Consider the following 14,478-nt stretch of genomic DNA (forward strand, 5'->3'; position numbering starts at 1 on the left):
CAGACCTAACTTTAGAGGATTATTACGTCCAGCCATGAATTGTGGTGGACAATTAAACAACTCACTGGAGGAGGCGGCTCCACAAATATCCCATTCCTCAATGATGGAAGGGCCCAATGGATAAGTGCAAAAGATAAGGTTGAATCATTAGCAGTAATCTTCAGCCAGAAATGCTGAGTGGATGGTCTATCTCGTGCTCCTCCAGTGGTCACCAATGTTACAGATGTCAGTATTCAGTCAATTCAATTCACTCCACATGATATCAAGAAATGGTTGGAGACATTGGATATTACAAAGGCTATGGGCCCTGACAACAATCCGGCAATGAAACTGAAAACTTGTGCTCCAGAACCTGTTCAACCAACCTGACAGTTACAACACTGGCATCAACCCGACGATTTGGAAAATTACCCAGGTATGTTGTTATGTAGATAAAAAACAGAAAAATCCAACTCAGGCAATAACCGCTTTATCAGTCTAATTTCAATCATTAGTAAAGTGATAGAAGGTGTCATCTGTAGTGCTTTCAAGCAGCACCTGCTCACTGATGCCCAATTTGGCTTCTGCCAAGGCCACTCGGCTTCTGACTTCTTAACGGTGTTGGTTCAAATGTAGATAAAAGAGCTAAATTCTGGATATGAGGTGAGAGTGACAGCCCTTAACATCAAGGCTGCATTCGACCAAGTATGGCATTAACAAGCCCTAGCAAAACTGGAATCAATGGGTATCGGGGCAAATTCTCTGCTGGTTAGTGTCATACATGGCACATACTTGGTTTTTGGCAATCTCAGCTTCAGGATATCTCTCCAGCAGTTCTTCAGGGCCCAATCATCTTCAGTTGCTTCATCAATGACCTTCCCTCCATCATAAGGTCAGAAGTAGGGATGTTCACTGATGATTGCAAAATGCTCATCACCATTCACAACTCCTCAGATACTGAAGTAGTCCAGTCCAAATGCAATAAGAATTAGACAATATCCAAGCTTGGGCTGACAAGTGGTAAACAAAATTTATGTCACACAAATGGCAGGCAAAAGCCATCTCCAATAATCTCTAACCATCGCCTCTTTACCTTAAATGATGCTGTCATCACTAAGTTCCCCCAACATTAACATCTTGGGGGTTACCATTGACCAGAAACTGATCTGGACTCCTCACATAAACATAGTGGTTACAGAAGTAGGTCAGAGGCTAGGACTACTTTGGCAAGTAACTTAAATCCCAACTCCCCAAAGCCTGTCCACTGTCTATCCACCATTAGGGCAGCCCAGAGGCACAGAGGCTAGCACTGCTGCCTCACCGTGCTAGGAACCAAGCTTAAATTCCATCCTCAGGCTACCTGGAATTTGCACATTTTCCCTGTGTCTGTGTGGATTTCTTTCAGGTGCTCCAATTTCCTCCCACAGTCCAAATATATACAGACTAGATGGATTGGCCATGCTACATTGCCTGTCGTGTCCAGGGATGTGGAAGCTAAGTAGATTTGCTGCGGGAAATGCAGGAGTATAGGGATAGGGTGGAAGGGTGGATCTGGGTGGAATGTTCTTCGGTGGATCAGTCTGGACTCAATAGGCCGAATGGCCTGCTTCCACACTGAGATAGGGTATTTCTCATTTACATAAAGGGTGCAGCTCCAACAACACTCAGGATCCTTGACACCATCTAAGACAAAACAACCTGCTTGATAGCACCACATCGACAAACATATGCTCCCTTCACTACTGACACTTTGTCGCAGCAGTGGGTACTATCTACAGGATGCACTTCAGAAATTCAAAGATCCTTAGACAGCACCTTCAAGACCCACAATCACTTCCATTTAGAAGAACAAGGGCAGCAGCTACATGGGAACACCAGCACCTTTAAGGTACTCATTGTCCTGACTTGTAAATTTATCTCTGCTCTTTCACTGTCGCTGGGCCAATTCTGACAGCATTGTGTGCCAATCAATAGCATGTTCAAGGCATTGGTTCAAGGAGGCAGCTCACCACCACCTTCTCAAGGGCAATGACGGACGAGTAATAAAAAATGCTGGCCAGCCAACGACACCCAAATCCCATGAGTGAATAAATAAACTGTAAAAAGATCATTTCACTTTTAAAAGCAAGTTACTGTAACACATTTATGACTAGTATCTACAATAGTGACTTTTTCAAGCAGTGAGAGACCATACCAAAGGGAATTACACTATTTTTTTTCTTTTCTCTTTTTTTAAATGTTTTTTAGTGCTTATTTTGCCCCAGCACCCATGTTGTGTGTGTGCAGGTGTGAGACACAGTGAAAGACACAAGGTGCATGAATCTTTATTCAGTTTCCACCACCAGGAAGAAAGGAAACTCCCAAGTGGCCAGTGACAAGCAGTGCCCTTGTCATCAAATGGCAATGCTGTGTGATCAAACAGTGAAGGGCAGGGCAGGGGTTAAATCAAAATAAAGTTGGACAGGGAAATAATGCACTCCATCCCCTGCAGCACCCACCTCTCCCTGAAAAACTCCAGGGAGTAGGTGGACACAGCGTGCTCCTTCTCCAGAGACACCCAGGCTCTAACGTAACTTCAGAAGAGGGGCAGGCAGTCAGCCCTAACGACCCCTTCCATGGCCCGCTGTCTCTACACTGTTTGTGTGTTCAGGCACTTTTGCCATAGGATAATGCTTTAATTTGCTTTAACTGGGACCAGTTGTTGTGGGTTCAAGAGGGAACACCATAGTAACAACCACTTGATTGGCTCCTGGGCAGGTGGGCTCTAGCCTTGAATGTGGACAATGCAGAACATCCAGACGGTGAAGAAAAAGCATGAATCCCTCTCTTTATGTGAAGAATTAAAAGAAATTCCCTAGTAGCTATCTACTGTTCCTCAGTAAGTTGCTGTCGCTGCAAATCTCCAGTTGAAAGAAAAAGGAGAAAAATCATCTTCAGAAGCACTGAAGTGTCAAAACCTCAATCAGTGACAAAGACTGAGAACTGGAATAACTGCAGCCTCAGATCATGAGCAAAGAATCAGAGGATTCAAAAGAAAGCTGAAGAGAATGACATTGTCACCTGTGATCCGAACTAGTACCAGAATTGCACTTCTGTTTTATTCCCCACCATACTTACAATACTTGCACTGCTTTGTCTAGTCTTGCATATCCGTATATATGCGTATGGGAATTTTCAAAAGCTGTAGAGTTTAATTTTCAATTAGCAATTTAATATATATACTTTTTGCCGTTAATTTAAAAAGTTTGATTACAATAAATTGTTCTCTATTCGTGATGGAAAAAAACTTGGTGTGCATTTTCTTTTAACCTAAAGTAGCCAGTAAAACAGAATTGGGCGATTCAGTAGTTTCATCAAATTTTCACATACTTGACAACTGCAGGAATGGTGATCGTTGATTTTTTTGCCAGACCATGAAGTTCCAGATTGTGGATGAATACAATTCTGTTGCTGCCTAGGGGTCTCAGATGAGCTATTCAATTTGTTTGAAGTTTGTCTCATTTGCACTATGATGTGGAGGTGCCGGTGTTGGAATGGGGAGGACAAAGTCAGCTGAAGAAGAAGCATCGCTCTAAAAGCCTGTCCTTCAAAATAAACCTGTTCTACTATAACCTGGTGTTGTGTAATTTTTAACTTTGTTCATTTGCACTATGGTGGTACCACAAAACACAATGGAAGCTGTGTTTAATGTGATGGGAGAAAACTCTGTCTCCATAAGATCTGTGCAGCAGTCACTCCTACCCATAATACTGTGGATTTATGCACATGAAAGAGTATTTTGGAGAGGAAGAGCTCGAGTAGGCTTTTTTTGTTGTTTCCCTCATTACTTGCTGTAGAATGCAGCATTTTGTCCATTAGGACTTTGCCAGCTTGGTAAGTAGTGGAGCTCCTGAGAGATTCTTTTTGATAGACATTAAAGTCCCCTACCTGGTGAATATTCTGTGCCTTTTCTTCCTTCAGTGCTTCTTCCAAGTGGTGTTCAACATGCAGGAATACTGATTGCTCGGATAACAGGAAAGACAGACAGTGGTAATCATTGCAGGAGGAACATTTGCAGGTTTCCTGTGCAAAGTGCTCTTGTGGTGCAGTGGTAATGTCACTACCTCTGACCAAGGAGACCTGGGTTCAAATATCACCAAGTCCAGAGATGTGTAATAACAATTAAGAAATACCCTGTTTCCTTTGTGTAATCTGATGCTAAAAAGGTTCATGGGTCAGGAGTTCATGTTGAGTTCCCCCAGGACAATTCCTTTCTGACTAAATACTATGATGCTGCCACCGCTGGTGGGTCTGCCCTGTTGGTGAAACAAGATATTGCTGGTGTCTTGGATACTGTAAGAAATATTCTGTAAGGAACAGATCCATGAGTAGGATTATGGCAACTCTCACCATGTTAGCATAATATCCCAGATATTAAGATAGTGAGGACATCTTTTCAGGTCAACCGAACTGACTGTGATAACTTTTTTAATGTGTTGCGTAGAGAAAACAACTGGTAGTATTTCATGGTGTAGATCATTAAAATTAAATCATCAGAACACATGGAGTCACTGGACATCAAAAAAGAAAACAGGGTGTTCTGAAGTGTGAAGAAGATTTCCTTCTAGTCGCCACCTGCTAACCTAAACACATGAATCATGGTAACTCAACTTGACACAGGAAATCTCAAAGTAAAATATCTATATAAACTGACACAACATTTCCAATCTATTGGAAGTCAATCTTCTGTCAAGTGTAATCTTTAAATGAACAGTGAAATACAGAGTAATGACAGTGACCTGAGCACATTGATATAATTCAGTCTCTTTTTTCAGATGACTCAGTCACCTATTTTAAAGATTCTGGTTGAGAAATCAGTATTGTTCAGCACATCTTAAAGCTCCCCTGTTCTTCTTCAAACAGGATCATAGGTATACAAATTTGCTGCTTAATATTTTATCTGAGAGTCAGCACCTCTGACAATTTCTCAATCTTGAACTGATATATGTGGCTGGAATTTGTGCTTGAATCTCTGTCATGCGATTTGAAGCCACAACCTTCAATTTTCATTCAAATGCCTCCAGAATCTATGGCAATTATTGTTCCTGTCTATATTTGCAAATTTGGACTTTTTGATATTTTGGAAGAGAATTTTCTTTTAATTAACAAAATAGTCAAGTTTATGTACAATGCAAATCATAAATTTGGTGCATTGCTATCATACAAGATAAAGCAGCAAAATGTGATGCCAAGGTATTTTAGAAATCAGAGGATCCAAACTTAACTGATACTAAGGATTCGATTAGTAGATAATTTGACTTTTTGCGATAAAACAAACATCACATTTCTCACCTTGACATAGCAGTTGTGTCACTTGAATGTTTTTTTTTCTTCTTTTTCTCCTTTCTGCTTAAAACTTCAGATTCAGTACTTTTGGCATCACTTTTCTCACCTATTGTTGTAGCAGACAACTCTGAACTATTTCTCCTCTTCATGGCCAATAAATCCTGATTCAATTTTTCTTCCCCACCTTCAGAATCACGATCAAGTATTTCATTCTCATTCTTTTGAGCTTGATTCTCTTTACCATAACATTTAACCTGGAAGGCACCAAAAAAAAATGAAGTGAATAAACTTGCCTCCATTTAGGTGTTCATGCTCTATTTTTTTCAGCCTGCAATTGGAACTCATGTTCTGTTACATTTTGTATTTTTTTCCACACATGGTATCAGTCATCTCTCTGCAGCTGTCACAGCCATCCACCAATCAAAATAAAAGATGAAATTCTACTACACACAAACCATCCTTTCATCAAAATTCTCAATATCAAATGAGATATTGATTCGTACTGAGGACAACAAATTGACGTTTCTAAAAGAGTTACCAATAGAGAAGCTAGTCATTCCATTTTAAGGACAGGACAAGTGTATGACAGAGTCCAACTCATTCAGACATGTCAATCTCATCTAGTCCTATTTGCATTTGGCTCATATCAGACTTTTGAATGGTTCTCTCAAATGTTAGTGTCGATCTTTGTCTCTCTGCAGCTGTAATAGTATATTCTGTCCTCTGTTGCTACTATGAGGCACTTTGTAAAGTACAATCTGCTTGTATAGCACATGTGACAATAAATTAAATAAACAAATAAATCATATACTCAACCAGATTCCTTTCAAATTTATAATTGTATCCAACTCCATGACTTCCTTTGGCAGCTCATTCCATCAGTGCGAAAAAGTTACTCCTCAGGTCCCTTTTCAATCTTTCCTCTCTCACCTTAAACCTGTGCCCTCTAGTTTTGGACTCCAACAATCTAGGAAAAGGACTTTGGTCATTCTTCCTATCCATGCCCTCATGATTTCATAAATCTCTATAAGGTTATCTCTCAGCCTCCAATGCTCCAGGGAAAAAAAGCCCCTGCCTATTCAGCCTTTCCCTATAACTCAAACCCTCCATTTCTAGCAACTTCCTTCTAACACGCTATAGATTCACATATCTTTAAAATGCCAGATTTTTCAGAGAAATCCAAAACAGAAACAAGTATAAAAGAATTGTGGGACTGATCATGTATTAGGCTTCTGCTTGCTTGTGTGATTTGCCTTTACACTCTCCCTTCTTGTCCTCTCCTCCAATTCCTTCAAAATGTTTGTTTCCTTTTCAGAATTACAAAAAACTGAGAAGTATTTCTAAGCTACTGCCTTTCCAATTCATACCTTCAAATTTTCGGCAACAGACTCAGCCATGCAAAGAAATATGTTCTTAGTCAATCTGACACTAAGCACAAATTGGTTGAGGAGGTGACAGCCTCAGTTTCAAAGGCTGGAAATCTCACTGAAGTAAAATTTATGAGGCGACAATTACATCCTCAGTAGGAACTACAATAAATTAATTTACAAAAAATAAAACTTTTCACAATTCGAAGTCAACAGGATTAAAAATGGTTGCAATAAAATGATAACTGCAATTAAGCAAACTTTCTAATTAATTTATTTAGTAAATGCAAACTCCCAGGGGCAATAGACAGCTTGCTCAGTTGCTGAGTTTAAGATAGCAAGTCCACCAATTCATCAATCGAGAGTTCCATCAACAAAAAGGTCGTTCTTGGTAATGTTAATAAAGAAATTAGAACTTTGACCTAGCAACACTGGAATGTTAAAAAAAATTGAAGGTTCCATAGAAAACTTAGTTAGACTTGTCCCTGCCTAATAACATAAAAAATTAAAATTTAAAAATGTAAATATTTTCTCAAAAGGAATACAGAAATGTTTGTACTCAGATTCCAGTGGTAGTGGTTAGCTGCACAGAGCACACAGCTGCTAAGTAAAGGACATGGGTGTAGATGGAAATGGACCAATTGTGAATATCTCTAAATCGTTGAAAATAGCCTTGGCACATAAGGTTAATGATAATCCAGAGATATTCCACAAGTACATTAAGAGCAAGGGAGCAACTAGACAGAATTGGCCCCCTTAAAGACCAAAGAGGTCATCTTTGTGTTGACCTTCAGGAGATGGGCAAGATGTTAAATGACTATTTCACATCAATTTTTACTGTGGAGAAAAAAAATGGAGGTTGGAGAACGCAGGGAAATAAATATTGATGTTTTAAAAACAGATCACATTATGGAAGAGGAAGCACTAGAGGTCTTAGAAAATATAAAGGTGGATAAATCTCCAGGATCTGATCTAATGTATCTAGGGAAGAAATTGCAGACGCCCTTGCAGAAATATTTGTATCATCTACAAAAATGGGTAAGCTGCCACATGACTGGAGAGTGGCTAACCTTTTCCCTTTGTTTAAGAAGGGATGTAAAGTGAAGCCTGGGAATTATAGACCTACCAATCTGACATCAATAGTGGATAAGTTGCTGGAGTGATTCTGAAAGATAGGATTTATATGCTGTTGTCGAGGCAAGAAATTATTAGTGATTATCAGCATTTTTCCTTTGCAAGGGAAATCATGTCTCACAAAATTGAGATTTTTGAGGAAGCAACCAAGATGATTGATGAGGGCAGAGTGGTTGTAGTTGTTTACTTGGACTTTCCTGATGAAGGGCTTTTGCCCGAAATGTCGATTTTGCTGCACCATGGATGCTGCCTGAACTGCTGTGCTCTTCCAGCACCACTAATCCAGAATCTGGTTTCCAGCATCTGCGGTCATTGTTTTTACCTACTTGGACTTTAGTAAAGTCTTTGACAAGACTTAGTCAAGCTTGCCAATTGGATACAAAAGTAACTTAACTGCAGGAGACTGAGTGGTGGTGGAGGAGAAAGTAAGGAGTGCAGATGCTGGAAGCAAAAGTCAATAGATATGAAGCTGGAAAAGCACAGCAGGTCAGAAAGCAGAGAATCAGGAAAGTCAATATTTTGGGCCAAACCTCTTCTTCAGGACTGGGCAGGGGGAGGAGAGACCAGAAGTAAATAGAGAGAGGGGTTTGGGACTGGGGAAGGGTAGGTGGGATGGTGATAGGTGGATGTATTATTGTGATTGGTCAGTGGGAAGGGTGGAGCAGATAGGTGAGTGCGATGATGAGCAGTTTAAGATTAGAGTGGTGCTGGAAAAGCACAGCAGGTCAGACAGCATCCGAGGAGCAGGAAAATTGATGTTTCAGGCAAAAGCCCTTCCTGATGAAGGATGAGGGATTTTGAAGCTGGTGCAATCAATATTGAGGCAATTGAGCTGTAAGGTCCCCAGGCAAAATATCAGGTGTTGTTCCTTTAGGTTATGTTTGGCCTCACCGACAGTGGAAAAGGCCAAGGATGGACATGTTGCCGGGGGAGTGGGAAGGGAAATTACAACGGATGGCAACCAGTAGGTTGGGTTGATTGATGTGAAGACAGCACATATGCTCGGCAACTGGTCCCTGGATCTGAGTTTGGTCTCCCCAATATAGATGAGACCACATCGGGAACAACAGTGCAATAGATCAGGTTGGATGAAATGTAGCTGAATGTCTGCCAGGTCTGGAAGGATTGTTTGGAACCTTGGATGGAGGTGAGAGGAGAGATGCAAGTGCAGGTGTTGCAACTCTTGTAGTTGCAGTGGTAAAGTATCGGGTGTGGTGGAGAAGTTGGTGGGGAGTTTATAGTGGACAAGGGAGTGGTGGTGGAGGGTTGTTTATTATACTGGAGACCTGTTACCAGTGGTGTTCCACAGAGATTGGTGCTGGGTCCACTTTTATTTGTTATTCATACAGATGACTTACATGACAATTTGAAGGCATAGTTAATAAGTTTGCTGATGACACCAAAATTGGTAGTATAGTGGACAGTGAAGAAGGTGATCCAAAATTACAAAGAGGTCTTGATCAATCGGGCCAATGGGCTGAGACGTGACAGATGGGGTTTAATTTGGATAAATGCAAAGTATTGCATTTTGGTAAAACAAACACGGGCAGCACTTATACAATTAAATGTGGGTTGTTAGGTAGTGTTGTAGAATAGAAAGACCTAGGACTTCAGGCACATAATTCTTTGAAGTTTGTGTCCCAGGCACACAGTGTGATTAAGTAATCATTTACTACACTTGCCTCCATTGCTTAGATCTTTGAATACAGGAGTTGGGATGTCATGTTGAGGTTGTACAGAATATTGGTAAGGCCACTTCTAGAGTACTGAGTGCAGTTCTGGTCACCCTGTTATAAGAATATTAAGCTGGAGAGGGATCAGAAAAGATTTACCAGGATATCGTCGGGAATGGAGTTTTGAATTCTAAGAATGGGCTCTATAAGCTGGGGCATATATCACTGGAGTGTAGAAGTTTGAGGGGTAACCTTATAGAGGTTTATAAAATCATCAGATGAGTGGCAGATATCTTTTCCTTAGAGTCAGGGATTTCAAGATTGGGGGCATATTTTTAAGGTGAGATGAGAAAAATTTTAAAAAGACAATGAGGGGCAATTTTGTTTTTTACAGAGAGTGATTTATATGTGGAATGACCTTCCAGAGGAAGTGGTGGATGTGGGTACAGTTATAATGTCTAAAAGACATTTAGAGAAGTATATGAATAAGAAATGTTTGGAGGGATATGTGCCAAGTGCAGGTAGGTGGAACTAGTTTAGTTTAAGATTTTAGTCAGCATGAACTGGTTGGATCGCAAAGTCTGTTTCTGTGCTGTATGACTCTATGACCGTAAGTGAATTACAATAGGAGTTTCCTTTTGAGAAAGATATATTGATGGCAGGGCTGGTCACCTATGTTATCAAGTGGCTCTTGCTTATAAATAATCTGCTCACTGATGCCTAGTTTGAGTTCCATCAGGGCCACTCAGCTCCTGACCTCATTACAGCCTAAGGATGGTGTCAGTAAGCTCATTTGGTTGGATGGCTGGTTTGCAATGCAGAGTGACACCAAATGCATGATTCAATTCCCACAATGGTTGAGGTTGCCATTAAGGTCCAGTCTTCTCAATCTCATCCGTCACCTGAGACATGCTGACTCTCAGGTTAAACTCACCACCAGCCATCTCTCTCAAATCAGAGAGCACACTTATGGTACTCTGGACTACAGTAACTTGAACTTTTACCTATAATCTAAACTTTGAAAAAAAAGTGTTGAATTCCAGAGGTGAGGTGAGTGTTGCCCTTGACACCAAGGCAGCATTTCACAAAGTGTGACATCAAGGAGCATAATCAAATCTGCAGTCAATGGGAATGGGGAAAAGGGGATAGGAGGTGACTATAAGCTGATTGACGTCATAGAATCATACCTAGCAATAAGGAAAATGCCTATTGTTGGAAGAGGTCAATTGTCTCATTTTCAGGATCTCACTGCAGCAGTTCCTTAGGTTCATGGCCTAGGCCCTACCATCTTTAGCTGCTTTATTAATGACCCTCCCTCCATTGTAAGGTTAGAATTGGACATATTCCCCGATGATAGTACAATATTCTATATTGCTTTCCACTACTTAGAAAATAAAGCAGCCTCAATGCATATGCAGCATATCTGGACAACATCCAGGATTAGTCTGCCAAGTGGAAAATAACATTTGCGCCAGACAGGCAATGACCACTTGCAATAACGATCTCATAATGTCATATTTACATTCAATGGCATTATCATTGTCAAATCACCCACTCCAGTCCGAGAGATGACAACTGATCAAAAACTGAACTGAAACAGCCAATTAAATAATGGTTACTAGAGTAGGTCAGAGGCTAGTAATTTAGCCATCTCTTCAGCACCTTTCTGCCATCTACAAAGCAGTTGTCAGATGTGTGATGGAGTAATGTCTATTTTCCTGGATGGGTGCACTTCCAATAACTCTCAAGAATCTTGACACCATTCAAGGCAGTGTAACTCACATGATCAGCACCTCATCCACCACCTTCAATATTCACCCCTACACCATTGAAACAGTGGCAGCTGTGTCAGTCATCTACAACATGTAGTGCAGCAATTCTCACAGGCTGCAGTGACAGCACCTTCCAAATCAGCAACACTTACACATAAAAGGAGAGAAGCAAGCAAGTGCATGAAAAAACCAAAACATGCAGGTTACCCTCCAAGTAACACGGCTCCCGTCTTGGAACTATATCAGCATTCCCTCATTGTTATAGTGTCAAAATTGGATTTAATTATTGTTGTCACATGTCTCTAAGTACAGCAAAAAGTTTTGTTTTGCATGCAGTACAGGCAGATCGTAACATATAAGGACATACAACTCAGAGGGTGTTTGAACAGACTGAGGCAGACAAGGTTAAGGCTGCACAAAATAATGCAGTACCTTTGCTAACAGCAATGTGGATGTACCTACAATGCAAGGGCTGAGGCATTTCAAAAACACAACTCACCATCACCTTCTCAAGGGAAATTAGGGATGGGCAATTGTCCACATCCAATAAACAAATGAAAATAAATGCCCAATTATCTCCTTTTCCAAAAAGGTTTTCTAGTATGCCCAGCTATATTTATTAGTTTCAATCCATTAATTGGAAACAACATAAGAGTCACAGAGATATGTGGCACACAAACAGACCCTCAGATATCCTAAATAAATCTAGTCCCATTTCCCAACACTTAGCCCATATCCCTCTAAATGTTTCCAATTCATACACCAATCCAGATGCCTTTTAAAGTGTTGTAATTAGAGTCATAGAGTCACAGAGATGTACAGCATGGAAACAGAGCCTTCGGTCCAACCCGTCCATGCCGACCAGATATCCCAACCCAATCTAGTCCCACCTGCCAGCACCCGGCCCATATCCCACCAAACCCTTCCTATTCATATACCCATCCAAATGCCTCTTAAATGTTGCAATTGTACCAGCCTCCACCACATTCTCTGGCAGCTCATTCCATACACGTACCACCCTCTGTGTGAAAAAGTTGCCCTTTAGGTCTCTTTTATATTTTTCCCCTCTCACCCTAAACCTATGCCCTCTAGTTCTGCACTCCCCGACCCCAGGGAAAAGACTTTGTCTACTTATCCTATCCATGCCCCTCATAAATTTAGTAAACCTCTATAAGGTCACCCCTCAGCCTCTGACGCTCCAGGGAAAACAGCTCCAGCCTGTTCAGCCTCTCCCTGTAGCTCCAACCCTAGCAACATCCTTGTAAATCTTTTCTGAACCCTTTCAAGTTTCACAACATCTTTCCGATAGGAAGGAGACCAGAATTACACGCAATATTCCAACAGTGGCCTAACCAATGTCCAACAGCCGCAACATGACCTCCCAACTCCTGTACTCAATACTCTGACCGATAAAGGGAAGCATACCAAACGCCACCTTCACTATCCTATCTACTTGCGACTCCACTTTCAAGGAGCTATGAACCTGCACTCCAAGGTCTCTTTGATCAGCAACACTCCCTAGGTCCTTACCATTAAGTGTATAAGTCCTGATAAAATTTGCTTTCCCAAAATGCAGCACCTTGCATTTATCTGAATTAAACTCCATCTGCCACTTCTCAACCCATTGGCCATCTGGTCTAGATCCTGGTGTAATCTGAGGTAACCCTCTTCGCTGTCCACTACACCTCCAATTTTGGTGTCATTTGCAAACTTACTAACTGTTCTTCTTATGCTTATATCCAAATCATTTATGTAAATGACAAAAAGTACAGGACCCAGCACCGATACTTGTGGCACTCCACTGGTCACAGGCCTCCAGTCTGAAAAAAAATCCTCCACCACCACCCTTTGAGCCAGTTCTGTATCCAAATGTCTAGTTCTTCCTGTATTCCATGAGATCCAACCTTGTTAATCAGTCTCCCATGGGGAATCTTGTCGAACGCCTTAATGAATCCATATAGATCACACCTACTGCTCTGCCCTCATCAATCTTCTTTGTTACTTCTTCAAAAAACTCAATCAAGTTTGTGAGACATGATTTCCCACACACAAAGCCATGTTGACTATTCCGAATTAGTCCTTGCCTTTCCAAATACATGTACACCCTGTCCCTCAGAATTCCCTCCAACAACCTGCCCACCACTGAGGTCAGACTCACCGGTCTATAGTTCCCTGGCTTGTCTTTACCGCTCTTCTTAAACAGTGGCACCACGTTTGCCAACCTCCAGTCTTCCGGCACCTCACCTGTGACTATCGATGATACAAATATCTCAGCAAGAGGCCCGGCAATCACTTCTCCAACCTCCACCACTTCTTCTGACAGCTCATTCCATACATGCACCACCCTCTGTGAAAACGTTGCCTTTAGGTCTATTTTAAATCTCCCCCTTCTCACCTTAAATCTATGCTCGCCAGTTTTAGATTCCCCCACCCCAGGAAAAAACCCTTTTCTATTTACCCAATCCATGCGTCTCATGATTTCATGATTCTCTGTAAGATCACCCCTCAGCCTCTGACACTCCATGGAAAACAGCCCCAATCTATTCAGCTTCTTCCTAAAGCTCAAACCCTCCAATCCTGACAATGTCCTTGTAAATCTTTTCTGAACTCTTTCAAGTTTCACAACATCTTCCCTGTACCAGGGAGACCAGAACTGCGTGCAGTATTCCAATAATGGCCTAAGTGATATACTGTACAGCCACAACATGACCTCCCAACTCCTATACTCAATACTCTGATCGATAAAAGCAAACAAACAAAACATCTTCTTCACTATCCTATCTACCTGAGAATCCACTTTCAAGGAACTATGAACCTGCACTCAAATATCTTTGTTCAGCAACGCTCCCCAGGACCTTACTATTAAGTGTATAAATCCTTCCCTATATGCCTTTCCAAAATGCAGCACCTCACATTTATCTAAATTAAACTCCATCTACCAGTCCTCAGCTTATCTGATCAAGATCCCGTTGTACTTTGAGGTAACCTTCTTTCTGTCGCCTACACCTCCATTTTTGGTGCCATCTGCAAAGTTACTAACCACACCTCCTATGTTTACATCTAAATCATTTATATAAATGACAAAAAGCAGTGGACCCAGCACTAATCCTTGTGGTACACTGCTGGACACAGGCTTCCAGTATGAAAAGCAATCCTTCCCCACCACCCTCTGTCTTCTATCTTCAAGCCAGTTCTGTATCCAAATAGCTTGTTCTCCCTGAATTCCAT

The 14,478-nt window shown here is 41.2% G+C and overlaps 1 protein-coding gene across 1 annotated transcript in view; it reads right to left on the minus strand.

Annotated features, from left to right (window-relative positions):
* Nucleotides 1-14,478, minus strand: part of rnf213a (ring finger protein 213a) — a 168,369-nt gene that overhangs the window by 153,101 nt on the left and 790 nt on the right. Inside the window, exon 2 of the mRNA XM_060844830.1 lies at nt 5,311-5,558. Coding sequence (XP_060700813.1) covers nt 5,311-5,558 — 248 coding nt within the window. The remainder of the gene's footprint in view (nt 1-5,310; nt 5,559-14,478) is intronic.

Source organism: Hemiscyllium ocellatum, chromosome 25, assembly GCF_020745735.1.
Source record: "Hemiscyllium ocellatum isolate sHemOce1 chromosome 25, sHemOce1.pat.X.cur, whole genome shotgun sequence".
NCBI lineage: Eukaryota > Metazoa > Chordata > Chondrichthyes > Orectolobiformes > Hemiscylliidae > Hemiscyllium > Hemiscyllium ocellatum.